The sequence below is a fragment of the Talpa europaea genome, assembly GCF_964194135.1.
Source record: "Talpa europaea genome assembly, chromosome: X".
NCBI classification, from domain to species: Eukaryota; Metazoa; Chordata; class Mammalia; order Eulipotyphla; family Talpidae; genus Talpa; species Talpa europaea.
The window spans coordinates 77920601-77947942 of record NC_140081.1 but is presented as its reverse complement, the minus strand read 5'-3'; the positions used below and the strand labels follow the sequence as shown (position 1 = coordinate 77947942).

At 39.0% G+C, this 27342-nt stretch overlaps 1 protein-coding gene across 3 annotated transcripts in view; it reads left to right on the top strand.

Moving 5' to 3' along the window:
• Positions 1-27342, top strand: part of TENM1 (teneurin transmembrane protein 1) — a gene marked incomplete at both ends in the record, with an annotated part of 529505 nt that overhangs the window by 385482 nt on the left and 116681 nt on the right. For all 3 annotated transcript variants that reach the window (XM_084259136.1, XM_084259137.1, XM_084259135.1), the window contains 4 exons: positions 4192-4311; positions 9575-9836; positions 12424-12691; positions 26456-26599. In XM_084259136.1, coding sequence (XP_084115262.1) covers positions 4192-4311; positions 9575-9836; positions 12424-12691; positions 26456-26599 — 794 coding nt within the window. The remainder of the gene's footprint in view (positions 1-4191; positions 4312-9574; positions 9837-12423; positions 12692-26455; positions 26600-27342) is intronic.

The following is a 27342-nucleotide window of genomic DNA, read 5'->3' as shown; positions in this document are numbered from 1 at the left end:
AAATGGCAAATACAGAATGAATTAGATCTTTTGCATCAGGACTGTCTAACAAGCAGCTTGTTAGTTAAATAAGGCTCTCAGTAAAGCATATTCTGCTTTGCATTTCCCAAGATGCCCTGTTCTGCAGTACAAACTACAAACAACTAGAGGATTCAGCATTTAGTTAAAGGGAGAAGCAATTCCTTTGGGGTTGCTGCTCTAGCATAGTGACAGCAGGTAGACAGCTTGGTAGCAGCCTGTATTCTTCAAGGACCAAGAAAAGAGACATTTGTGAGGGGTGATCTTCCCCATGGATGTTTTTAAAGTCACACTGGACATGCCCATCTCAGCTCAAGTTACCTTGCTCTCATCTGCAGCAATAGGGAGTGGTTCTTGCTTTTAAGGTTCAAGGAAGCATAGCATCCCATCTCTGTGACTCAAAGGAAAGCCCCAGGCAAAAATGGAAAAACCTGTTAGGATCTGCCACTGAGAGTACATCAACAAACACACACATAAAACGGTCACACTAGACACATATCTACTATACACTGTTGCAGAACCAACTTCAGGACAGTTCAGACAGTATCTTCTATCATCTGGTTTGAAAAGTTCAGAAGAGTACTGTATGTTAATTGAAAAAATTTCCAGCAAAGACAGGTCCTTGAAGGATTAGAATGCACACTGAGGGTAGTTTTGATGTAGCAAAAAACTTAAATCTCAAGGATTTTCCCCAAGACAGACCATGGATAGGTCAAGTATGGCTGTCTCATTTAGATGGTTATTTAAAGAAGCCAGATACTCTCTAGGGAAGGAAACAGGGAGGCACCACAATGGGGTTGACAAAAATACAGAAAAGGGGACTGTGGTACACCAAAGACAGACCTCCACTTTATCACACCTCACTATGTCAGCAAGGATCTAACCTCAGGAAAAGATGCCTTGGCTATGAGAAGCGTAATCAGAACAGATTGTATAAATGAGGGAGATTTTAATGACTGTATGAATCAGGAAAAACAAAGCAGAAATAGAGCTATAGTCTACAAGTAGGAAGAAAATGAGTTTGGAAGCTAAGGGTGCACAAAATGGCAGCTGAGCTGAATGATGTGGCCATCTGAGGAGAGTTTGCCTAGGTTTCTGTATATATTGCCAATCAAGATTAATGCAAATTTAAAAAGAATACTTTAGGGCTGTCTCAAAATTCAGACAACTTACACTGACACAGGCTGACTGATATTGGCCAGAGATTATAGTAAGTACTAGTAATCCAAGAATAAAAGGAACTCTGAGTTATTCTTATGAAAAATGGATGGCATGGAGTGTGTAAATAATGGGAGCAAATGCAGCAAGATACAGGGAATCTTAGAACATTTAAAGTATAATACATTACAAAGAGAGTTCAATGCTGATAAATGTAGAATAATAAGTTTTATGGGACTTTATCATATGCTGTAAGTTGGTGTGGATCATAAAATATGAGGAATAAAGAAATAGGGGAGTTGAAAGGGAAGTCTGAGCATTATTTATGAATGATGAAGAGTGAAATGAATGAAAAGAAGAACAGGTAGACAATGTCTTGAATAATGATGACTTTGATGAGTCATTATCACACAAATCTGTGTGCTTCATAAAATATGAGGAATATTAAAGAGCACGAGAGTCAAAAGACAAGTCTACTCAGAATGAGATACAGAATGAAGGAAGAGAGGAATGCAAGAGAAATACACAGAATAATGATGACTTTTATGAGGCTTTCACTCACCAGCCTGGATCCTTCATAAATATAAGCTGTGTAGAAAATAAAAGAGCAGCAGAGAGAAGAGACAGGTCTGTGTCGGTCATAAAATATGAGCAAATAATGCCAACTAGCTTGACAAAATAAAAACAAAAATAATTGAGCCTAGTACAGCTGTGGGAAGACACAATGTCTAGATTAATGTGAACAAATAAAATTTGTGAATGTAGAATTGTCCTGCCAATAGGGCGGGAATCAGTGACCACCTACATAGGCATTATTAATCCAAAGGCCACCTTTTGAACTGGTAGAGGCTTGGCAAATGCATAATCACCCCCTGCCATACCCCCAAAAGCCATCAGCACTTAGGGCTCAGGAAGCAGCGTTTGATTTTCTAATCAAAGATTTGAAACATTTGGCCTTCCTAACGCACAGTCTCTTCTCAGTCCCTCTGGCTCCAGTCCCTATATAGTTTGCAGATTTTCTGTTTGTTTCTACTTAATCTATACCCAGCTTGTCAAATTTTGCTTTGTAAAGACCTTCAAAAGGTTACTGTATAAAACTAGAGACATCCTTTTATTTTCATACCTTGTTACATTGGACTGAGAACCGGGGACCAGATTTGACAGGATTAGTTCAAAATCCAAAACTCAATGACTTTCAAATGTCTTCTCTATTAGAACAGATGGAATTTCAAAATCTCAAGATTTTGTGATCTCCCCAAAAGAGACTGGGGGAATTAGACAAGGCAAAGCAGGTGCCAATTTCCATTGCATGCCATTCAGAACCATGATTTGCAGAATTCATAAAGTGGACAGCTCATTGGAAAGGAGAAAGCTGCTGCTGATCTTTGTCAGAACTAGGAATGTTGTTGGTCTGAGAGCTCAATATACAAAAACATTAGTGGCAACAATTATACTAGAATACCTCTATGTATGACTTACTGGCTTCTAGTTTGTGTTAGGGGTAGGTAATGCAAGATAAATCCTATTAGCATAAGTCATATCCAATTCCTCCAATTGTCATAGAATTTGATAATGAAGTTATTGGCTATAACATACAAACTTTGCCTGGTAACCATATTGACTTTTTGGAGACTTTTTTTCTCTTTCTAGAATGATCTTTGTGACCATGAGCCTTTAGATCCATTGCCTCAACTTGCTGATTCTATTTGAAGAATTTGTAATGCCACAGTAGAATAATTATGCTTACTTTGGAAAGTCATGTTTGCCTAAATAACATGGCCCCTTTTTAATCCAATATTAAAGTTCCCTGGATAACTGGACTCCCACTTGGAGAAAGAAACGACATCGATGCCCTAGGAAAAGTCATTGATCTTGCCCAACCTTTCCCAGTCTTACCAGCTCCAGTTGTAAAATGCACATTTTAGAGCTCGGTACATTCTAGAAACTAGGATTGGACTCTGGTGAAAAAACACCCCTCCCTCCACATCCTCCAGGTGCCCACAATAACAACAGACCAATGACAAATCTTTGCTTGGGATTTGCCCTGGGCCCTCTTCTTAACCACTGAGCTCCTAAAATTTGTAACAATTTGTCATCCAGGCTAGTGCTGACAGTATACATGTTTGAGCGAACCATGTCCCTGGGAGACAGCCCTATTTAGGAGCTAGTTTAATGGAATCCCAGTCTTTGTCACAGACAAAACTCATTTATTTAAAAGGAAAATCTCCTTAAATGTTTTATTTAAATTAGAGAGCAGAGAAAGGGATCATGTCCCTTTTGCAGACTTTAATTCTTAAAATTCATCCAACTAAGCTTATTTTTTAGTTTGTTTTTGTTTTTATTGTTTTTACAGAAAAGTCAGTTGGACAATATGTATCAAGAGCCCTAAAAATGTTCACACTTAAGTATGTAAAGATATAGGAAATTCACACAACAAAGTTATATTGCTGATTACATCAGGCGAAAAGACCAGAAACTGGGAGGGAGGTATTTGGCAAGGACTTGAATCAAATCTACAACGTAGTTATGTGTTAACACATGTAATTAATTTAAATTTTAATAAGAGAAAAATATCCTTCCCCACCTAGGACTATCTCCCAAGAAATTTAATACAGAAGAAAACTGAGAAACAACAAAAGGTCCTAAGATAAGGAAAGAACTTTAAGTTATTGAATACAATTTGAAGCATTTATTATATAAGTATATAAATATATATGTAAGTGTATATTAATGTATTACATAATGACAAAATTTTATAATAAGGACTTTCTAATTACATCGGACAATGTTAATAATATACTGTTAATTTAGAAATATCAGGATACAGAATTAGAGCATAATCCCAATTTTAATGGGTAGAAAATATTCTTTCCCCAAGATGCTACTAGGTGTTACCACTGGTTTGTGAAGTTTTCTTTCTTATATTTGATTATATTTCCCAAAGTTTCTCCAGTTTGGCTTCTAGGTTATAAATTCAACATGGTTTTTATATTGGTCTCTGATCTTCCGTTGCAGGCGTGCTTGTGTGATTCGAGGCCAGGTGGTGGCTGTAGATGGAACCCCTCTAGTAGGGGTGAATGTTAGTTTCCTGCATCACAGTGATTACGGGTTTACCATCAGCCGGCAAGATGGAAGGTACGTGACTATTGCTTCTGAACATTGTGGTGGCCAAATACTGACTTCTAGCGTTGAGTAAACCCAGGGCTCCAATGATACAGTACTTGCAGGCCTATCTCTCTTCCAGTTGTATCTAGAAAAGTCATTAGTGAATATATATCTTCTATTCTGCATAAAAATCAAGCCAAATTTCTCTTCTAACCCTGTGCAATTATTCGCAAGTCTTGAAATCCTGACCATGTGGAAAGTGTTTTAGCCTTCACCTAGTTCCATTTAGAAATCCAGCTTCAAAATTCAGTGAGATGATGCAAGTAATAAAAAGGGAGCCATCAAACTCTTAGATTGTTGATTCCATGACAGCCTCCAAATATGTCAGAAATGAAAGTATCCAAAAGATTTGTTCCAAAAATATGGAATTAAACCATAGTAAGACATTTGGAAAGCTTGCCCTCCTAGACTGCTGATTTTACTAGTAGCTACAAATGATTGACAAGCATAGCCAGCCTGACTAATTCCCTTTAGTGTTTATAGAACCATAGTGATTTAACCTTAAGCACCAACCACCAGGCTGCCTGCTAAGGGCTTCTCAAGGTTCTCTGAGACCTGGGAGGAAAGACCACTAAGTAAAACCTTTTCATCCTGGAAAAAACGATTTGCTCACAAAAACATTTTTGTTGCTGTCATTTAGACAGACATTTGTTCAGAATATTTAAGTCAATAGGCCCATGTGTCCAACTTAAAGGTACCTATTTATGACTCTAGGAACATTGTAATAATGGCCTTGAGGTGCTCTAGTCTCCAGGTGGCTACCCTTAAAAATTTCCTGCTCATAACAAGCCACTTCAATACTCAGAGACCTGTGGCTAGGATCTTTTTCACAGTGTGAGTGACTGTCTCAATTCAAGAACCTACAATCAAGCCTTATTAGTCCTAACCACTTCAGAATTGTTAATTGTTCAAATTGGGCTATGCTGAATTTGTTTTTTCAACTGCCTGTCAAGAAAATGCTTATGAAAAGATTAGTTAAAGAAGATAATAAGGAAGAGTTCTTAATCCTATTTAAGAAAACCATTTTTAAGACTTCAGTAAATCATATGACTTATTTGTATGTAAATTATGTTGTTAATTATTAACTAGTCTTCTATGAATTAAAACAAGCTCAGTAAAATGACTCTGGGTGCAGGTGGTCTGAATACAGAAGTATATATGTAATAAAAGCTACATTTCCTTTCATATATTATATAATTGGAGCGCTTTACTAATTCAAATGAACACTTTTCCCAGTTCGATTGAATGATTGAATTTTGGTAGTTCACTCAATAGTTACTGTTACATAGAACTGGCCTCCACTTTGCCAGCATGCTCAACCATGTACTAGAAACTGGGAATGCATTATTTCTTTAAATAGAATAGGCCTCAGGAACATTTGATTTCGCATGGAAAACTGATGGGCCTTCAGTTATTTTTGCTTGTGTTACAAAGGTTTCAGTGAATTGTTTGATATTGATGAAAGAACCTTGATTTCTAAAAATGTCTGCTTCTAGTTTATAAGAAACATTAAAGAGGGACAATTTTTTGTTGTTATTTTTGTGTTTTCAGTTTTAAGTAAAATGCCAAGACCCTGCTCAACAAACTCACCTTGAGAAGTAGCTTTATGTAGATGACAGATACTAGCCAGAGCCCCTCTGGCAATAACGCTTCCCCTCAGGCTTCACAAAGGGTGTAAACATTCAAAGTATGTGCCCCAAATGCCAACCAGACTGTCCCACTATCATCTTTTGGACATAAAGTGACAGTAAGATGAGCATTTCTATTTATATGTCTCTGCTTGTTGCTACCTCAGAGTAAATAAATACATTTCAAAAGGAAACTATCATTAGGAAACTATACCTGGGGCAAAAGGATTATAGAAAGGTTGAGATTCGCACTTAAACATTCCTAAAACACAGAGTGTGCTATGTAAAATGCTGTAAGGCCCTCTGTCTCCAAATCTCAATCCCACCAATCTGCCACAGTGCCTGTAGTTTGACTGGTGGCTTCACTGCTTTGGGTTAAGCTATTGACTCTCTCAAACTCCTAGTTAAATGCAAATATGTTATGTGGGATGTAGAACTAATTACACCCATTATCATCCATTTGCACATGTTAATTGACAACTTTCCCTAGAGAACCGGGGAAAGTCTAGGTCATGGGACAAAAGGGATGTTTAAAAAGAGAAATAAGGAGGAGAGTGGAAGACAGGGGCTGTTAAAGTGAGAACAAATTAGATGTCTAATTTGGGAGAGGTCAAAGTGGAAGAAAATGATAAAAAGGCAATTGTAAAGGAAAAACAAATATGCATGAGTATCTGCTATATGCCAGGTAAACTTTCTTAGAACTTTCTTGAGAAGCACTAAAGATCTCAAGAACTTTGTTTAGAAGACTTTGGAAAATGAAGCGAGGATTCCCTCTGATTTCTGCCCCCCCCCACCCCACCCATGGCGAGAGTTTGTTCATCTATGGATACCATAAGACAGACATTTTGCATAATTGGTCCATCTGACCTATTATGAATTGACAACAGTCTTCAGATAAATATGCTGTCTTCCTTGGGTGTTTTCTACTCACTCTTATATGACTTTATAACCTTCACTTAATGACCCATGCCAATGGAGATCATTTGTGTTGGAGGAAATTCCCCCAAATTAAATCATTCAGAAAGCATTGTATTTGGCATTGGAATGGTTTAAATGGGCTTTTGCCCATAGATCCAACTTCTACCTCTGTGGCAATTATGAGTCATCCAGACAGTGTTTTCTGTATTTATAAACCCAGGTGGGAAGAAATCTATTTCTCCAGAGAAATAGAACCTGTGTGTGGGTATATATGTGTATGTGCACGTGTATATATGTATGTACACACATCCATGTATACATGTATATTTATAGAGAAACAGACACACACACACAGAAATTTCAAGGAATTGGCTTATGTGATGTGAGGCTTGGCAAATCCCAAAATCCCAGAGGAGGCTGGCGGACTGGAATCTCTTACGAAGGAGTTGATATTGCCTCTATAATTTTGAAGCAGAATTCCTTCATCCTCAGAGAAACTTTGGTTTTGCTCTTAAAGTTTTCCCTATTTAGACGAGACTCTCCCATATTTAAGTCAACTAATTGTAGCTGTTATCCACAGCTACAAAATACCTCCACAGCATGACCTAGATATGTGTTTGCTTAAATACCTAGGTACTATAGCCTAACCAAGTTGATGCATAAAAGTAACCATCACAGGAAGCTTAGGAGAAGTTTCCAGAATTTAAAATTATTATCTGCTGACCTAAAGTTCATTTGGACTATAAGAGAAAGCTTACTGTAAATAGAGCCATAGCTCTGATTTGAAAAGAAAGTTGGTTCTTGTTGATTATCTACTGTGTGTTTGCCCTTTAAGTCTTTTTATCTCATTTAATCATTTATAATAGTAGTTGACTGATAGCTCATATTAGCCCATTTACCAATTAGAAAACTGAAGCTCATGGAAGGTGAATAACTAGCCCAAAGACAGAGTTTAACAAGGCAGAGCTGGAATTCCAATTCAGGTGTGTGTATAAAGCAAAAAACACTTCCTTCTGCAAAACAAGATGCCTGCCCTGCCTCCTTCATCTTTTTAGAAGTAGAAAACATTTTTCACACACGTATGTCCTTGTTTAGATAGTTTATTTTGTTTTTGTGATTGTGCTTGTGTTTGTTTTCTAATATAAAATCACTTCCATATTAAGGAGTCAAGAGCTGAGGTTTGGATGAAGCAAATAAACTTGCCCAAGGACATAGAGTTAAATCAGCATAGAATGTGAACTGGAGGAAAGGTCTCTTGACAAGTTGTGTAGGATTTTACCCACTGTACTTGCTTTACACTGCTCCTGCATTATCATGAACTCGGCCTCTCTGTCTTAAACCATAAGCCGTTTGGGTTTTCTTTTTTTAGTGCAAACCTAGATTATTTTCTGTAGCTAATGCAGTTCTTCAAATCCTCTTTCTGGAAACTGCCTTAATATTACAGCTACTTGACTGAAAAAGCAACAGCAAAAAATTCTGCCTTAAGTATCCCTTGTTACTGCCCAGTTAACTTTACCTGGAAGGTTTCTGCCACAAGACAGTATTGCTGATACTATAATGAATGTCACACGAAGGGAGTGGTGAATGCCTATAATTAAGGCTGATTCTATATCGGGGCATTTTATCATTGAAAAGTGTTTCACAGAAAGATTTTTTTAATGCTGGGAAGTGCTTACATTTCTCTCCTGTGGATTTAAGTTGCTTTGATTATCAAGGAGCAGCATATTGCCCTCTATCCAGTTTTAAGATATTGTGACAATAATTTATCATTTGAATTCTATATAGTATTTTATGCTTCTTAAATGCTTCAAGTACATTATCGCGGAGACATCACTGGACTTAAAAGAGAAAAAAGATAGAACCACCTAGTGCAGAATGAACTGAAATCTGATCTGTTGTGTTCCATGGAAAAGTCATGTCAGAAATCACATCAAGAAATGGACAGAGTTGGCTCACAGGAGAGGTAGTCTTGTGTTGTCAGAGATATGGAAGGAATTGTCAGCAGAGATGGACAGGGTTCATTACAGGCTGTCACAAAAGGAAACCCAAAGGCATTCTAGAGAGAAGCAGAAATTCTAAATCAGGAGTTTAAGTAGATTCAGGAGCCAAAGGGGGTAGCCAGATGTGGAGGAATCAGGCATGGTATTGCTCAAGCAAATTTCACTGAGCAGTTTTCCTCTGCTGGTATCTTTCTACAAATGCCACCTTAAAGACAACTTCATGTTTCTGACACTGTATTTGTGACCCTGAACAAGATATCTAACCTTTTGGCTCCTTATTTTTCTTGAGTTACATTTCAGTATTTTTTTTTGTGGATGAATAATGCATTATATTAATGATGTTCCTGAATGTTAACTGGTCATCTTTCTGTTATCTCAGGCACAAGGGACAGTAGTGATGTCAGATTTGGCTTTGCAGAAATACACGCACTGATTTTTGTTTAAGATTGTATGAAAATTGATTTACAAATTCTGGATGAATATCAACTGGTGACACGGAATTTTTTCTTAGCAGTCTACTGGCTAGTGAAAAGAAGTCATCCATGGAGTGAATATTTAGCTTGAGGGAATTTATAAAATGGAAATAGTTGAGTCCCAAAAGGACACTTAGATTACCTTTTTTTTGTCTTTAATTTTAATTTGGTTGTTCATTGAGCTGAAAATGTCTTATATATTTTTCCTTCTCAGCTTTGACCTCGTAGCCATAGGTGGTATCTCTGTTGTCTTAATCTTCGACCGATCACCTTTCTTGTCTGAGAAGAGGACACTCTGGTTGCCTTGGAATCAATTTATTGTGGTGGAGAAAGTAACCATGCAGAGAGTTGTATCCAACCCAGCATCCTGTGATATCTCCAACTTTATCAGCCCCAACCCTATTGTACTTCCTTCACCCCTCACATCATTTGGAGGGTCCTGTCCAGAAAGGGGAACTATTGTTCCTGAGCTACAGGTGAGTACATTAGCCTTTGAATGTGTAAAATCATAGTATCATGGGATGGTAGCAATATAAACAGGCCAATACCCTTTCCTGGTACTCCTGCCTGCCATATAAGGAGCTCCTTTTCATTTATCAAGAGAAGCCTTCAAATGTAATCTCTCTGGCACACATTGCAAGGTGATTGACCAAGGCTTTAGGATGCTATCTGTGGGCATGCAACAAAGAAAGATGAACCAGCTGTCATGAGAATGAAACCCCAAACCTTGACCTAATGAGCACGGTCCTCCAAAGAACAAAGATGGCTGGCTCAGTGGTGAAAGCTTTATAATCAGTGAGGGGGCCCATTTTGGTTCTGAAATTAAAGCTCCTTAAGAGATGTAGTGTTCTCCTTTTATCTAGTTTGCATCCGTTGTCATTGTTCTTAGAAGGCATGACAACTCTTGTTTTTGCTGTTTAGCTCTGTTTAGTAAAGGTAGCTTTCAAATCTAAGACTGTTATTTATAGCCTTGCTTCTGAATGTTCAGGCTTCATAGACAGAGGAAGATAATAATTTTTAAGCATGACATTTTAGGATTCCTGAGAATTTTTCTTTATTGAGCATTTAATATTTTTATTTCAATATTAAGTCATTCAAACCATAGAACAGTTCATCCACCACATTTTAGGAACATTTTAATGTAAAGCCACCAAAATCGACTCATAAACTGCACATATCTGGAATTCAGGTATATGCGATAAGATGTAAATGGACAGTCCAAGATTGAACTGGTTTTATTTTCCCCCATAACATCCATACCAGCTATTTGCAATTCCCAGAGGACACCAGTTAACAAAAGGCTTTGCACATACAGCAGGGGAGGGAGTGGGAGGGGTTCAAAACAGGGGAGGAAAGAGCACAAGGGACTATGTGGTGATGGGAGATTTATGGGGATTACACCTGAGGGGAGAAATCAGATATTGTACAAATGTTGAACAACAATGTAAGAAAATAAAAAAAAAATTATTAAAAGGCTCTACAGATAAAGGACCCCAAAGATTTTCCCCTCTTGACTTTTCTATTGTTTTTCCTTAGAAAGAAAAAACAGGGCCTCCTTGGTGGCCTAGGGGTTAAGGTTCTGCTATCACCACTATGGCCTGAGTTCGATCCCCGGCCACGTAGTTACCCACATAAGGCACAGCAGAGCTCTCTTGTCTCACCCACTGCTCCCCTTAGTAGTGTATTTCAGTAGATCTGCATGTTTTGTTCCCCACCCTGTCTCTGGTGAATGCTCTCACCCCCTGCACCTCTGGCCTACACCCCAGTTCTTCTGTGCATACATAAATAAAATTTTAAAAAGAAAGGAAGAACAAGTAAAAGTAAAACATTTGACTGGGACACCAATCCCTTCAGAGATGTGATTAGGAAATAAGAGTCTCAGCACAAAGTGACCTAGGATGGACGTTTCCTTAAGGAAATGAAATACTAAGGAGACTCGTGTCATGCTCCCTTCATTACTGTACTTCTGCCACCATCTGAGAAGACAGAGCCAACAGACAGATCTGGTATCAAATTGATAATGTAAAGGAAGAAAACTGAGCAGTGAAAAGACTGAATGACCAGGAATCCAGGATAATATGAGAGACCATGTGTTTAGTAATCACTTCTATGAGCTCCAGTCTGAAAAAAAAAAAAAGTTCAAGGTCCCTGAACTAAAAATGTGTGGGGGCACAAAATACCCACACTATCCATGCCACCTGGAATGTGTTGAAAAGGATGGCCTCTTTCATCTGTTCTATTTTCAGAGTAGAAAGTCTCAAACACAAGAGTTAGTTCTAGTGACCAGGTTTCGTTGTTTATCTCCATCTGTGCTGATAAACAAATACGTAATGGGTGTTAATTAAAGGGGCTAAGTAGTATTTGGACTCTGGGACCAACGTTTAGCATAAAATTTGCCGAGATGTTAATGGGAGTTATTTGCTTCTCAGTCACAGATGCCAACTTGGAAAAACTTGTTCCCAGCTATTGGTACATCCAGGCTCTGGGAAATATGTGAGCTGACTTTGATTAAAAATTGGACCCTCAGGGTCATTCCACTGTTCCAAAGAAGATGGGCTTGATGGTATTAGTAGAGATTAATTCTAGGGAAACCATAATCCCTGTCATAAAATATCACTTGCTGGACCTGTTTCTGGAGTTCTTCCTCTTAGCGTGTATATGAGTGTGAGAGTGTGGGTGTGGGTGAGGGATGTGTATAAGAAAAAACCCCACACACACACTTAATGGAGCCATAGCACTGAAATGCTTGACATTCAGCAGTGTGAACTTGTCCAACTCCTGCTAAGCAACTTTTGGAACACTGTTAAAAAACTGAAGTTGTTCTTTTCACAGACTAGCCTGGCAGTCTTCAGGGTTGGCTGGATGTTTTGTGCCCATGCAGATTCAGTGCAAAATTTGAAACCTGTGGTCACATAGCCTCACAAAATTTCTAGAACAAATGCCTTGACATCCAGATCTCCCTTTTAACTCTCTCCTTTGGCATATTTCTAAGACAATAAAGTGTGCAGAATCCTTGTCTACCTGTGACCACTGACAGGAGCCAATTTGACTTTTTTCTCTCAGGTTGTACAGGAGGAGATCCCCATTCCTTCTAGCTTTGTGAGGCTGAGTTACCTGAGCAGCCGCACCCCTGGATATAAAACCCTGCTCCGCATCCTTCTGACACATTCAACCATCCCTGTGGGAATGATAAAAGTGCACCTCACGGTTGCTGTGGAAGGGCGACTCACACAGAAGTGGTTTCCTGCTGCAATCAACCTCGTCTATACATTTGCATGGAACAAGACCGACATCTATGGACAGAAGGTTTGGGGCCTGGCAGAGGCTTTAGGTAGGTGGAAATAATTCTGTGTAAAGTATTATGTTCACAAAACAAAGCGCTAGTTGCAAAGTAATTTGTTTTGGGAATAATTATGAATTTTTTCCTATTTAAAGGATTCAAGACTTCTTTTTTTTACTTAAACACTCCCTTTGGACCAGTTTAGAGTTCCCTTTTGACCTATTTTTGCTTCTAAATGATTTTAACTCCCCGTCATCGTGTCTGCATAGCAGAGGAATCACATACTAGCTGACTTGTAACTGTCTCCCAAGCTGAATATTGCCTTCCAACTGTGACCTTTGGTGTGGCATTCTTTGGGCCATGTTTTTGAATTTGACATTTAGACTGTCATTTCCACTTAGGAACTACAAAATTTTAACTTATAGGCATCTCCACTTATTTTCTTTTATGTCTAAGATGGTTAGACTCCATTAACTTGTTACTTCAGTAGGTTAAATAAAAAGTCATCCTGCCTTCCTAGTCCTTTTGATTTGCTGTTTATCTCAAGACTTTAACACCTAGAATCTTACGGAGAGTGGGGACTTTAAGCAGTCCTTTGAGCCTAAAGTTTTCAGATACTTAATTCTCTCAAACAAATGACATTTTAAAAAATGAGGCTGAGACAGATTTTTCAACTTTTTGTTTTGCCAAGTAAGAATATTTTAAGAAGAAAAAAAACACTACTATATATATATACATATATAAATATACATATATATATATATATATACTGTTATCTACCACTGCCATATAAATTCATAAGGAAGGGATACTGTAACACCAAAAAAATGGAATAGTCTGTCTTATAAAATTACAGTAAGTGATCCAGTACTGATGCTGAGAGAGAGAGAGAGGGAGAGAGAGAGAGGAAAAAATGCACCTGACAGATACCAGTGTCTTTATTTCTCTCACTCTGTAGAAGACAGCAAAAACTTCCTAAGGAGCCTGACATGGGTCTATGGAACCATGATTGGGAGCCACTGATTCTTGCGCCTTCAGGCAGTATCACATAGAAACCACCCTTGAAGAGATAAGAAGACTATTTTTAAAGTTTTCTGGAGGAGATGTTTTCATAGCATCCCTTGGAAGTGTCTATCATGGTACACCTCCCATGTAACTGACCTATATTTCTCAGACCACACTATGTCAATGTCCTCTTTCCAGAGGAAAATATAGAGGGGAGTGAGGTGAAGACTCACAGCTTTTCTTTTCCTGAGAGACCCTCATATATTTAAATCATTCATCTGGTTGAACTTATAAGAATGGTAATAGGGAATGATTGTAAAGACACATAGAGAAGCAAGAAAGAATAAGAAACAGCATTTGCAGCCTGACATACAGGCCTCACCAAACTGTAGCCATGTTCGAGACATGCTGTACTTATGGAAGGCTGGCCTCTGCTCTGTCAGCTTAGCAGTACCTCTAGTTGTTCCTTCTGCAGCAGGAGTTCACAGCCCCTCACTGTGGTGAGCCACACTGAATGCCGAGCTCATCCCTACTCCTACCACACTAACTATCCTTCCTCTCTCTCAAATCTTCCAACCCACAGTCTGGTGAATTACTTTGTGTTTTGCACTCAGTTTCCTCTGAGCGTATCGGATTGTGTCAGCCAGTAATCATACTGTAGAGAACACCCCTCTAAGACAGAGTTCTGCCATCAAACTAACTACCACCAAAGTTGCTGACCAGCCTATCGGATCCTGCTCAATCATTATACCAGTGACTTTAGTGGTTATGAGAACAAGTCTGGAGCCAGAGTCTGTCCCTATGTTCAAATCATCCTTTCTCTACTTACTAGCTATGTAACATTGGGTGAATTACTTAATTTCCATGTGCCACAGTTTTTCCATCTATAAAATGGGTATCATAAAAATTATGTTACTCATAGGTTCATTATGATATGCGGATTAAATGAAGTGAGTGATATCAGATTGTAACACATAGTAAGCTCTCAGCAAACATTAGTCACTGGTATTGCTATTTCAGTTTTGCTGTGGCTGGGGTATTGGAATTGCACAGAATAAAGCACGGAGCTTATGTTTGTTGCCTCAACTTCTCTAAGAAGGGTGCTGTAGATATAAGGGGGCACTCTGTTAGTTACTCTCCATTTGCACTCCCTGCAATATCACACACACACACTCACACACACACACACACACACACACACAAAGACACCCCTTCTCTGTCCCTCGAAAGGCTGGCTTCTGTGGACTATACTGCCTGGTATCCTATGTTCTCTGGCTTCCCATTTGATATGGTCAATGTGTGGGACTGTCTCGAAACTACAGTACAGAGGGAAAAAGGGGTCAAGGTATTTGCTCCTTTCCTTGCTTCACTGTGCTAATACTGACTACATTAGAAGATGGCAGCACCTGTGGAGTAGACCCTCCTCCAAATCCCCATGCTCTCTGGTCTTCTGTATCCTCATTCCTTCCCCTTAATCCTGAAAACCCAGAAGGCTTTCCAGTGTTGCCAGTCCTTGGGTGGGTCACCATCCCTTGTCCATTCTGCTCATTCCTCTGAAAATAACCCCTTTATTCAACTCTCTGCGGTGAACACTTGTGAATGTGACATCTAAATCCCACTGGAACCCTGCCTGATAAATACTCAAAGCTTCACACTCTCCTCTTATGACCCTCCTCAGAACCCCTGTGGGATTGTTGGGATTTTGTTGTTTGGTTTCTTTTGTTGGTTGTTTGTTTATTTACTTCTCTCTTAAGTCGTGATGCTAAGCAATTTACCCAGTACTCTCATAAAGAACTGACCAGGACAATACCTAGCAGACATGTCTTGCATTGTTCTTCAAATAAATTCAGCTCAACCTCACTTTTAAAATTAACTTCTTTATTAAGGTATAATTCACACACCATAAGTTTGACACATTTGAAGTGTATAACTCTGTGGGTTTTAGTATTTTCACAAAGCTATACAACCATCACCAATATCTAATTCTAGAATATTTCCATCATTACCCCACCAAGTGCCACACATGCACTAGCAGTCACTTTCCCCTCCTCTCTTTCCTCCAGACCCTGGCAGCTACCAATCTCCTTTATGCCTTTTTGTGTTTATCTATTCTGGATATTTCAAACAAACAAGACCACATAATGTGCGGTCTATTATATCTGATGTCTTTCACTTGGCATAATGTTTCCAAAATTCATCTAAGTCATAGCATACATCAGTACTTCATTCCTTTTAACGACTAATATACAATTGTATGTATATACCATATTTTGCTTCTCTGTCCATCAACCAATGGGCATTTGACTTGTTTTTACATTTTAGCTATTATAGATAGTAGTTGTTTGACTATTTTATCCTTTTGGAATATACCTAGAAGTAGAATTATTGGGTCATATGATGATTTCATATTTGACTTGTTGAGGAACCACCAAACTGTTTTCCACCATGTCTTCACCATTTTATCAGTCTTATTTTATACATGAAATGTGTTCTGTCTCTTCCTTTTAAATACCTCTAATGCTAAGGATGCTAAAATTTTCCTTTTTATTGTAGTTAAGCACCCTTAATGACTTAATTTCTAATATGCCCATGGATGATTGAATAACCAACTAAAACAAAAAAGGAAGGATTCTGTAGTTAGTACACACACCCGTGATGTAGCCTCCATTCCCATTCTTTGCCTATCGAAGTTGGTTTAGTTCCTATTTCTGCAATTATGTTCCCGGTCGAAACTTTCAAGCATTCTAAGTATAAAATGACCTTAATTAAAACGGTAAAATATATGTTGTTGATTCCTTTTTAATGCTAAGAACAGTAATAAAAGCCAGAGACAATTGACCTACTCAGAAATATCCAAAGAAAGAGGAAAGAAACGTTCCTCGTGGTGTTTTATGTACACTAACAGGATTTTTTTAGAATGGAAAAAGAAAACTGGCAAGGATCCCTAGAAAAACAGCCAAAATAATTTCAAGTGTGGTACCAAAGATGGAATATGGATTATTTACCTTGTTATAAATGTCCCTGATAACTTAATCATGGTTAAAGGGCTTTTATTTACTACCCAGTCTCCATTTTCATCTCCATGGAGACTAAGAAAATTTTCTTGGCAGTGGTAAAGCACTAGAAAAGGTGGTAGAATGAAGTTGGATAATCTACTTCTCTGAAGATGGATTGTCAGCACCTTAAGAACACAACAGACAATCAATAGTTCAAGTGATAAATGGATGGAGACAAAGGGATCAAGTATGTTACCATTGAGCTCCTACCTCAATAGATATGATTGAATCTAAACAAACAAAAAAGGAAACATTTACTTGTTCCCCCTGGCCATATTTTATAATCACTTACTGATGTGAGAAGAAACAGACCAAGTTTTGCACCAGATATTAATATGTCTTTTGCAATATATGGAGTGTCTCAGGTTTGCTTGAGATTCAGAAATCCTAGTACTCTCGGTGGGCAGAAAAATAGAAACCACCCTCCAAAGATATCCATCCCTGGAACCTGTGAACATATTATGTAACATGGCAAAAGGGAATTAACGTTACAAATGCAATTAAGGTTGCTAATCAGCTGATTTTGAAATGGGAAGATAATTCTAGATTATCTGGATGGGCCTAATCGCATCGCAAGGGTCCTTTAAAGTGGAAGAGGGATGCAGATGGGAAGATCAGAGTCAAAGTAAAACAGGAACAGCAGGACACAACATTACTGGCTTTGAAGTCTGGGGGAAAGAAGCCAAGAACCATGGAATGTGGTCAGCCTCTGAAAAACTGGAAAGGAAAGAAATGCATTCTTCCTAGTCTCTAGAAGGAACTCGGCCTGCTGATACCTTGATTTTAGTTCACTGAGACCCATTGCAGTCATCTGGCCTTGTTAATAGTGGCATGCTAAATCTGTCTTCTTTTTAAAGGCTTTAAGTTTGTGGTAATTTGTTGCAATAACAATAGGAAACAAGTGTTGATCAATATTCCTACAGTCCCAGTTATATTAACAATTCTGGTTCAAACAATAACTAGAATGATCACCCACTCTTCTTCTTCCCCATACCAGTTAAATACAAATCTCTGTCCTACCCATTTCTGTGTGAAGGAGAAAGAGGAAGTCAGATTTAAACAAGCTGAATTTGAAGTGATGTTGAATATCTAAATTGAAATGCCCGCTTCATTTAAAATTCGGGGCTCTCAGTTCCAGCATGGCTTAGCTGTGGGCAATTGGCGTGATCTCTAAGGGTGAGAATGTCACAAAAGAAGAATAGAGTGTTGAAGGGCAGCCAAAATAAGGAAAGGGGTGCTTGAGATCCTAGGGTACCCACTCTTTTTTTTTTTTAATGAAACACACTTTGCAACCAGAGAGATAATACCAGAGTGAATAAATTACCCTCAGAGTTTGTGTGAACTACTTATTTCCTCGGAGAAGTATCAATGGCGACTGATAAGACTGATTAATCTAAGTACAGTATTGATCAAGTGAAAGAAGAGTAAAATCACCCCCAAGGTTGCAGTACAAAAAACACAATCACTAGTTCATCCGGCTTAAAGATTTTGTTGTCTGATGTACAGACAAGAGTCCCTGTTAAAAACTCCATGTGAGCATTTGAAATAATTTGGCCTTAGTGCTTTATTCTCTTGCTCTAAACAAGGTATGACGTCTACAAATCATTGTATTTTATTTACTTCTTTCCCAACTGTGCCGCTTGGAAAACAATGTTTAAAAAAATCATTATTGTTACATGTACCATGCTGTTCAAATTCTAGAGACTGCTTATTTAATTTGACAGACTGGCTTGTTCAGGGGTTCTGATCTGCATCCATTATATGAATTTTGTCAAAATAATTCCCTGTGTCCGCCTGTATCCACATACATTATCAATATGTAATAATGCATTCTGCCTGGTCTTCATTTTAATTAAATTAAATGGCAGCCATTTGGAGTTCTGAAAGTTCAGGAAATCAGCCGTTAGTAGCAATTCTATAAACAATTCTATTTTTCTTCAAGGTTATTGGCAACAACAATTGCATAATTATTTAGTACAGTAGTTTGTAAAGAAAGAGTGGTATTTCAGGGAGAACTAGACTTCCTAAAGGTTCACAATGCATAAGAGTCTGTCTAAATTGTGTTAGAGTGAAACAGGGGAACATTAATAGTAATAGGTGCTAAGCTATGGTTGCTTTGTGCACACAAAACATCCTCGAGAGCGATGCTTTAGTGTTCATAAATTTCCCTTCAGTAAAACCTAAGCAGGCTGGGCAGTCACAAAAATAGCATCCACTGAATATTTTAATAATAAATGGGTAGTGCTTTACAATTTGCAAAGTACTTCCACATACATTATCTCATTTTAATCCTTAATAACATTCCTGCCTGGTAGGCATGGCATGATTAATATGATCTTCCTTTTATGAAGGGGAAACTGAGGTTCAGAAAGAGCAAGTCACTTCCCTAAAGTCATGTTCAGAGTGGGGATTCAAATTTGGGCCTCCCCATCCTGGGTTCTGTGGGCCTTTCTCTGCTGCCTCTTGTCACTAAAGCGGCCAACCCACCTTACTGAGTACCCAATTCAACGCCCCAGTAGCTTTCTGTCAAAGAAGCTAGCAGAGATAATAATCTTTCATCATTTCTCTCCACTCATGAATTCATAATCGTTAACTGAGTGCAGGGCTGTTTTATCCACTCAACTTTATAGGCACAGCACCAAGGATATGAGTTTTTCAAGGACCCACAAAAATGTGTGCGACCTGAAAAATAAGTTGATGGGACCAAAATTTTAAAAGAAAACCAGAAAAATCAACATTTATATTTGCTTAAATAAATGTCTGCAAAGTGGAGCATTATGTCAGCTTGTCCACTGCATTCAGTTTTCACACATATACATGAAATATGTTTAATGTTGGATCAGGGTTATGGGTTGTCTCCATTTTCATATGTCTGATCAGATGTGAGATAGGACCTCTAAAGATAATTAATACTGCTTAGAGCCTACCAGGGTTTTTAGATGACCCTGTTTGTCTCTGGTAAGCAAGTGGTCTGTGCCTATCTCAAACTGCTGGTCATGCCCATTAATAGATTGTGAAATCCATTTGGTGAGTTGAATGGAATGGAATGGAATGGAACAAAAGTGAACAGAATAGAATAGAAAATATCAAAATGCAAAGCTATTAAGAGACTATTGTTTTGAAAAACTATGTTTCAGTTATACACGTGTGCACGCGCCCTTATGTCTATGCTCGGTCACAATTAAATAATTTTCAGGCATAAGAATTTGAAAGTCATTGGTCAGATGAGATAGTCAAGAGAAAGACAAAGGAAATGATTTGCCAAGCCATATGACTTACTTTCCAAGTCAGCTTTTTTCACTGTACATTTCTCCTGATCCCTTCAACCAACCCACCTCAAGGCATTATGGACATATCTCTTCATGTTTGGGTGACTATATAATTTATCCTTCACCCAAGGTACTTTTGAGAGTAAAATGGAATGCTGCTAATGACTACATCAAGATAACATAACTAGGTACTGTTTTTAGCCAACCAGGATATGTGATACTTCTACTTCAAGCTTGCAAACCTTATCTTTTCAATTCAGAGCAAAGAAAAGATTATTTATTTAGCACTTCTGAATTGTGAGTCTTGCCCTTATCAGCTTGATGTAGCACAGTGGAGAATAGCAATTGCTCATGAGTCACTGGGTTTGAGCTCTGCTTATGCCATTTACTAGCCCAATGACCTTGGACTAGTCACTGCCCCTCTCTGAGTCTGTTATCTCATCTGTCAAATGGGAGTAAATATATTTTTCTTATGCATTTTTGTGAGTATTCAAATTAGATAATATACACAAAAATGTAGTTAGCTATTATGGGTTATGCAAATGTAAATGATACTATATTTGTGGTGATTATTAAGGTAGCAGGCCATGGATGAACGTTCCAGAAGGTAGGTAACCCTTTGTGGTATGTCTTTTCTCACATGACAGAATATCCTGTCCCATGTAATAACCACTGTTTCCACAGTGCTTAGCAGGTCACCTGCCTGGCACCTAGGTGGCTTCATGAAGGTTTGCAGAGTCTTTAAATAACAGCAACTTTCTTTGAAACAATCACATTGTTTCACAAGATTGCCAGCCCAAATTGCCAAGGTGAATCTATTTGCTAATCCCCCAAAGGAAAAGGCCTAAATACTTCTAAAGGGCATTAACCTTTTGTTTTATTTAATACTGATAGGGGCGGGGGATTGTTGTTCTTCATTAGTTTATGATGCACTAGAAGGCTTGTTTCAAGCATCCCTAACCTACTTTACCTCTCCCCAAGAGACCAAGCCTCAAAGCCTTATATACATCCTGCTTTCTCTGCTTAGAATGTTCTTTCCTACACTTCATGACATAAACCCATTCTGTGTAAAGAAGCTTTTTCTTGCCTCCTGCTTCCTGCTTAAATTCTCTGGTCATACTCTGTAATAATACCCCACATTTCCCCATCATAACATCTATCACAGCTTATGTGTGTGTATATTTGTTTTTGTTTTATATTTGTTCCTCTCACTAGAATGTGAGTTACATTGTGGGGGGCCAGTGGCGTGGCAGGGGAGGTGAGGGCAGAGTGGGTATGGGCTGCTATCTTGTTTTTCTCACATCTCCAGTGCCTGATGACAAGAGGTACTCATTAAATATTGCATTTGTGTTGAAAGACTGAACAAGCAGTTGAATGAAATTGACCCCTTAGCCTTGCCTGTGTAATGGGATGATGGTCTGCCTCAGGAGAGGAGGGCAGTGCCCAGGTACACAGAGGCACTCTCTAATGTGGAAGTGAGCCAGTGTGTCACCCTGCATTTGGTGGCACATAGGTCATCCAGCTTGCAAATTCATTTGCGTGCAGCTAGATTCAGACGAAGCAGCCAATAAAGCGTTCTCACAGGTGCGGGTTTCAGTATACAGGCTTTCTGGGCAAAAGTGTATAGCCCTCACTCCGGGACGCCAGGCCCTCACTCCAGGACGCCAGGCCCTCACTCCGGGATGCTTTCTGCTTTCCCTGCCTGTACTTTCTCTTCATCCAACTACCCCATTTTCAACATGATCGTGTTTAGCCATTATGTGGATAAACTGGCCAGGTACAGAGCCTAAATATTACTAAATCAAATGCAGTGATTCATTTGAAAGAGACTAACTACATCACAACCAGGTGGGGTTCATTTCAGGACCACAAAGATAGTTCAACAGTCAGAAATCTATTGCTATAATTTACTGCCTTAATAGATTAAATGAGAAAACTATGTGATATCTCTACAAGTGCTAAAAAGACACTTGATATAAATTCACCACCTGATTCTGACACTCTGAGTAAGCCAGGAATAATGGATAAACAGAGCATTTCTGGCCACTGGGCAGTGTGTCAAATAGAGGAGCCTCTGGGGCCATTCTCTCCTTTGACAAATCTCTAGAGAACTGGAAAAGGAGGAAGAAGTTCTGGGATCAGGTACCTGTTCTCAGCAGATAACATTTTATCTACCTAGTCCTGGTCTGTTGTTGCCATGGCTTTCACTTTGTTCTTTGGGAGTCTTGTCTTTTCTTGTTGTTTTGCATTAATCTACTTTTAAAGAATGAAAAATATCTATTGTTCTATTTAATGATTCCCTTTGGATCAGCAGATCTTGATCTTGTTGTTAGTTAACCTTTTAAGCGTGCTGAAATTATTTTTAGTTGTTCCTTGAGTTCACAAAGGCAATGTAAATATCTCACACTATCAGACTACTTTTAATTATATATTGCCTTCATAAACACAACCATTAGGAATTCTGAAGCCCTAGCCTGAAGCAGTTGAAAATCATCTGCTTCATCTTGTCATATTTCACATATCAGCTTCATCACATGGCGCCTTTACCTTAGCTACTGAATGTCACTCTCTTAGCCCAGCCTTTATAGATGGATGTCACCGTCACTAAATTGGGGGTTAGGGGCACTATGGCCCTCAGCCTTCTTGCAGTCTCCACATCATACACATGCAGCTGCTATAAGGAACGTGAACATTCAGTTATTTTTTCCAACTTCAACTGGCTTCAGGCTCTCTCTCTAAGTCAGTATAATGAAGTCTTCTTTACAAGCCAGTATACTGTTGCAAGATGACTAACAGTTAAGTAGAGGTGTCATCCTGTGACCAGAGAATAGAGCCCTCCGTGGAAGCAGCAAGCCTATCTTGACATTGATGACTGTGGAGGTGAGGGAGAAAATACTAGTAGACAGGAATCCATGGGGAAATAAGGGTGTCACAAGTGAGGTATAGTCTAGAATCTCCCTTTCCCACCTATCTCCACTCACTGCCAGACTAGTTTATCTTCTCTGGCTCGTCTGAATTGTTGGCAACTAATGATTTCTTCCTCCTTATTACATGATTCTTCCTGGTCCCCACTCCAGAGCCCCACTCCCTGCCCAGTGCCAGCTGTGCTGGGGATCAGACGTGGTAGGCCACCAGGGAAATGCAGCGGTCCCCTCTGCTCACCTCGCTGTGACCCAGCTGTCACAGTAGCAGGTAGCATGTCCTGTCAGGGCTCAGTGTTTTCAGTGCCAGGCCTTCAGTAGCCCTTTTTTCCCCATATTTAATTATATGAAAAAGAGTAGGCGTTTAGTTCATTACAGTCTGCCTCCATGAAAGGAAATCTAGCATCGGTTGCTACAGTATTTGCCAGTTCCCTGTGCATTTGGAGAGCAGCTCAACTCCATGGGGTGAAATGTCTGCTTTCTCATAAGCCGATTGCAAGTTCCAGGATTATGTTAAAGTGGGCTGCTGTCAGAAAGAAACCTTGCCTTGTTACTCTGAGCAAGGAGCCACATACAAAAATACCCGACACACAGTCATTCTCATTACAGTCAGTTGGAATTTTGGACAAGTCTGAAGTATAAATTATAACTTTATTAGCTCATAGAGCTTTCTCAGGAGAAAGTAAATCTAATAAAAATTAGAAGGAACTTATTAAGTGGCTGCCTTGTTGCTATTTGCTATGACTATGGGAAAAAGTCATATAATTGTGGGTTTTGCAGCCAATGCACTTTTTTGTTGTGGACGAGAGAGCAATTCAGAGAGCAGATAGGAGGAGGTGAAAAGAGTGTGTCTCATTACCAATGCATTGAGAACTTTTTAATTGATACTTTATGTAAGCATTTCCTGCTACAGAGTTGGGAGGATCTTTAACTGTTACTGAGAGGGAAAAATCTGGCTCCAGACCACCATGGGCGGTCACCAGGGCACACTACTCAAATGTAAAACTGCCATTCACCTTCCGGAGAAGGGATTCTGGGGAAGCTCACCAGGTTTATATTGTGCAGAATGTAGATCCTGCCAACGATGGGGAAGGAGATGATGGCCTTAAGAGGGCGTGTAATCATGGTCGTCGTGATTATTTATTAATCAAGACTTTCAAATGTTGTCAAGAGAAGCAGAAACTACTTTTCTACACACCAGCATGGCCCAAAGTGTGCTCTCTTTGGCTTTTGGGTTTGATCCCCCATTTGAACTAATCAAATGCAATCTTCAAAAAAATGCACTTCAGAATCATTGACTGTTAGTGCTGAAGGGAGATTCTAAGTATTATCTGGCACAGAGGTCTTTGATCTGAGATCTTCGTTTGAACTTCAGGAGGCCATTGAATCCCTTAGGGTTGTATATAAAATGTGCTGGACATATGCAGTTTCTAGGAAGAAGCTCTGAAATTTTTATCAGATTCATAATAAAAGGTTCCCTGACCCGAAAAGGTCTAAGAACTACCAGTGTTGGTGCATCCTTCCTTCCTATCCCCTCACCCCCCTCCTAAAATGCACACTTTGTTACCAACAAAGAACGTGACTCCCAGAGATGGAAAAATTTGCTCAAGACCACACAGCTAGTTAATGGTGGATCTAGTCAGACGCTACATTTCAAAGCAGCACTTTCCTCATCTCAGAGTTGATTTAGTGAGCATCGGGACCATGGTAAGGTATTAAGGGGATTGTAGACAACAATGATTTGTGCTGGAAATGTAATCTGAACTAGATTACCTTGGAGATCCCTTTTCATCTCTGATATTCTGTGTTTACACACACACACACACACAGACATCCACACACACCCGCCTTAATAGAGAATGGCATTAACAGATGATCCCAAACTAATTTCCATTGAAAAAATTATTTCATTTTATGATTAGTCTTTCCTGATCCCCATTGCTCTCCCTTGCTAATAATACTTGGTTAGGGCTAATACTAAAATGAATTTGCATTCTATCAGTTGCCAACAGCTGATGGCAGGGTACAAGGGCATCCCCATCAGGAAGAGCTACATAATTTTCAGGGTCCAATGTTAGATGAAAATACAGAGCCTCTTGTTAAGAAATCATTAAGGATTTCAAGACAGTGACAGCAGAGCATTAAGCCAAATGTGGGGCCCTTCTAAGCATGGGTCCCCTTCTGACTACAGAGGTCACACACTCATGAAGATGGCTCTGATCCCTGTTATAAGCTTTGCTGAAGTGGGAGACAAGAGGAAACCAGCCTATGATTTAAAATTGGTCACAGACGATGCACAAAGTTAGCAAGTTGTGTATTCATAATAAGGACTTTTTGATTTATCTGCGTATGTGCTCACACACACAAACACATACACTCATAAATTAGTTTGACTAAAATAGCCATCTTTTCTCTTCTCCTAAAGCCAAAAGCCAAAACTAGCTTGCATTAATATTTCATATTTGGATGAGTCCTACTGGTTTGTTCAAGCACACATTTTCATTAGCAGTCTTCAAAACCAGATGACAAAAGAAGGAATGAGTTGTCCAGGGGCATCTAAAGAAATCAGGTGGAGGTAGGTACTCAGAAGCGATGGCAGACAACCAACGAGGGATATTTTAAGCTGCCATAAAGGGGGAAAGCAGCTTCGGGGTATGCATCGTAATAAGCCAGTACTCTCAGGCTTAGAAAGTTATGAGGACATAAAGCCTGTTAAATTCAAGAATCAGAACTCTGGAGTTCCAACAGGTAAGCAGGCTTACCAATGGAGAAAATGACTAGAACTTGAGCTATCCATATTTCAGTAGAGCAGAGACCTGAGCTACCACATTCCACACTTCCATTTTAGTGGCTTACTGGGGTTCCAGGTTTAATGTGCAACATCTGTGCTTCCTACCAGTCAAAGCCAAATGTTGGGTGATGTCCCATTGGTTAGTTATATGCACATACCAAAATACAGTGTGCGCAAAGTCGAACTGACACTTGCAGCACACTAAGTAAACTCAGACTTCTTGGCAAACTAGAGACCAGTTAACAAAGGAGAAAATATAAATTGGGTACATCGATTTCTGTTAGTCTTGTGTGTAGTCAGTTGTTGTATAAGTGACCCAGTACTCCAAAACCAGCTTCCTAAGTGCATTTTGTACTCCAGAGAGATAAGAAACCAGCCATCCCAGCACATCTACAAAGGTAAAGAAAGGAATTATATCACCACAGCTTAATCCTTCAGAGAGTTTATTTCTTCAGTTTTAAGGCACAGCCTCCAATCTCAAAGTCCATAATAAAACTAAGTGGGCATAATCATCATGGCTCATACCTAATGATGGCACTCACTCACTCATTCATACATTTATTCAATATGTATGAACAGATTACTTTCAGGTGCCCAGTGCTATGCTAGGTGTTATGCTGTGCTGTACTGTGCGAGGTGAAAGGGATTTGCAGTAAAATTTCAACCCAAATCAGAACTCAGTAGCAAATGCACTATCCAGAGTTATCAACTGATGTAAAAATGAGACAAATGTTTTTAAAATTTCTAATGTGTTATTTACTCTTTGTTTACAGTATCTGTGGGATATGAATATGAAACGTGCCCTGACTTTATTCTCTGGGAAAAAAGGACAGTTGTTTTACAAGGTTTTGAGATGGATGCTTCTAACCTAGGAGGCTGGTCATTGAATAAGCATCATATTTTGAATCCTCAAAGTGGTAAGCAGCTTTTTAAATATATATTAATAATGTTTTCCTAATGCTATGTACATATACATTACATATATATATATATATTACATATCCATTGCATAAAATTTGGAAAAGACAAAAAATATATGACCTGTAAGTGCACCCCCTGGAGAAGAGCACATTATTACGTTTCTTTTCAAATACAATAGTCTGATTTCAAATGGCTGCTAATATAGTAAGACCTCTTCATCACAAAGTTATATGACATGGAGTTTTAAGAATCATCTATCATTATTGCTCTATCCCAAGTGATAAACCAGTCTATATGACATTGTATCCAACCTTTTTAAGTGGAATGATGATTGCCATATTTCATTTAAATCTCAGACATCGATGACAAGTCATTATCTTATGGAAAATGCTGCCAATTGACTATTGATGTGCGGTGGTTGTAAGATACTTATTTCAGAGATATTAATATCTGAAGCAAATATCCATCTTAGAATTAATGAGGGCCTCCCTGGTGGCATAGGGGTTAAGTCTCAGCACTATCACTGTTAAGGCCTGAGTTTGATCCCTGGCCAGGAAACTAACCCACATGGGGCAGCAGACCTCTCCTTTCTTGCCCACTGCTCCCCTTAGCAGTGTATTTCAGTGGATCAGCCTGTTCTGTTCCCCACTTTGTCTCTGATGAATCCTCTCGCCCCCCACACCTCTGGCCTACACCCCAGTTCTTCTATGCAAAAAAAAATAATAAATTAAAAGAAGAT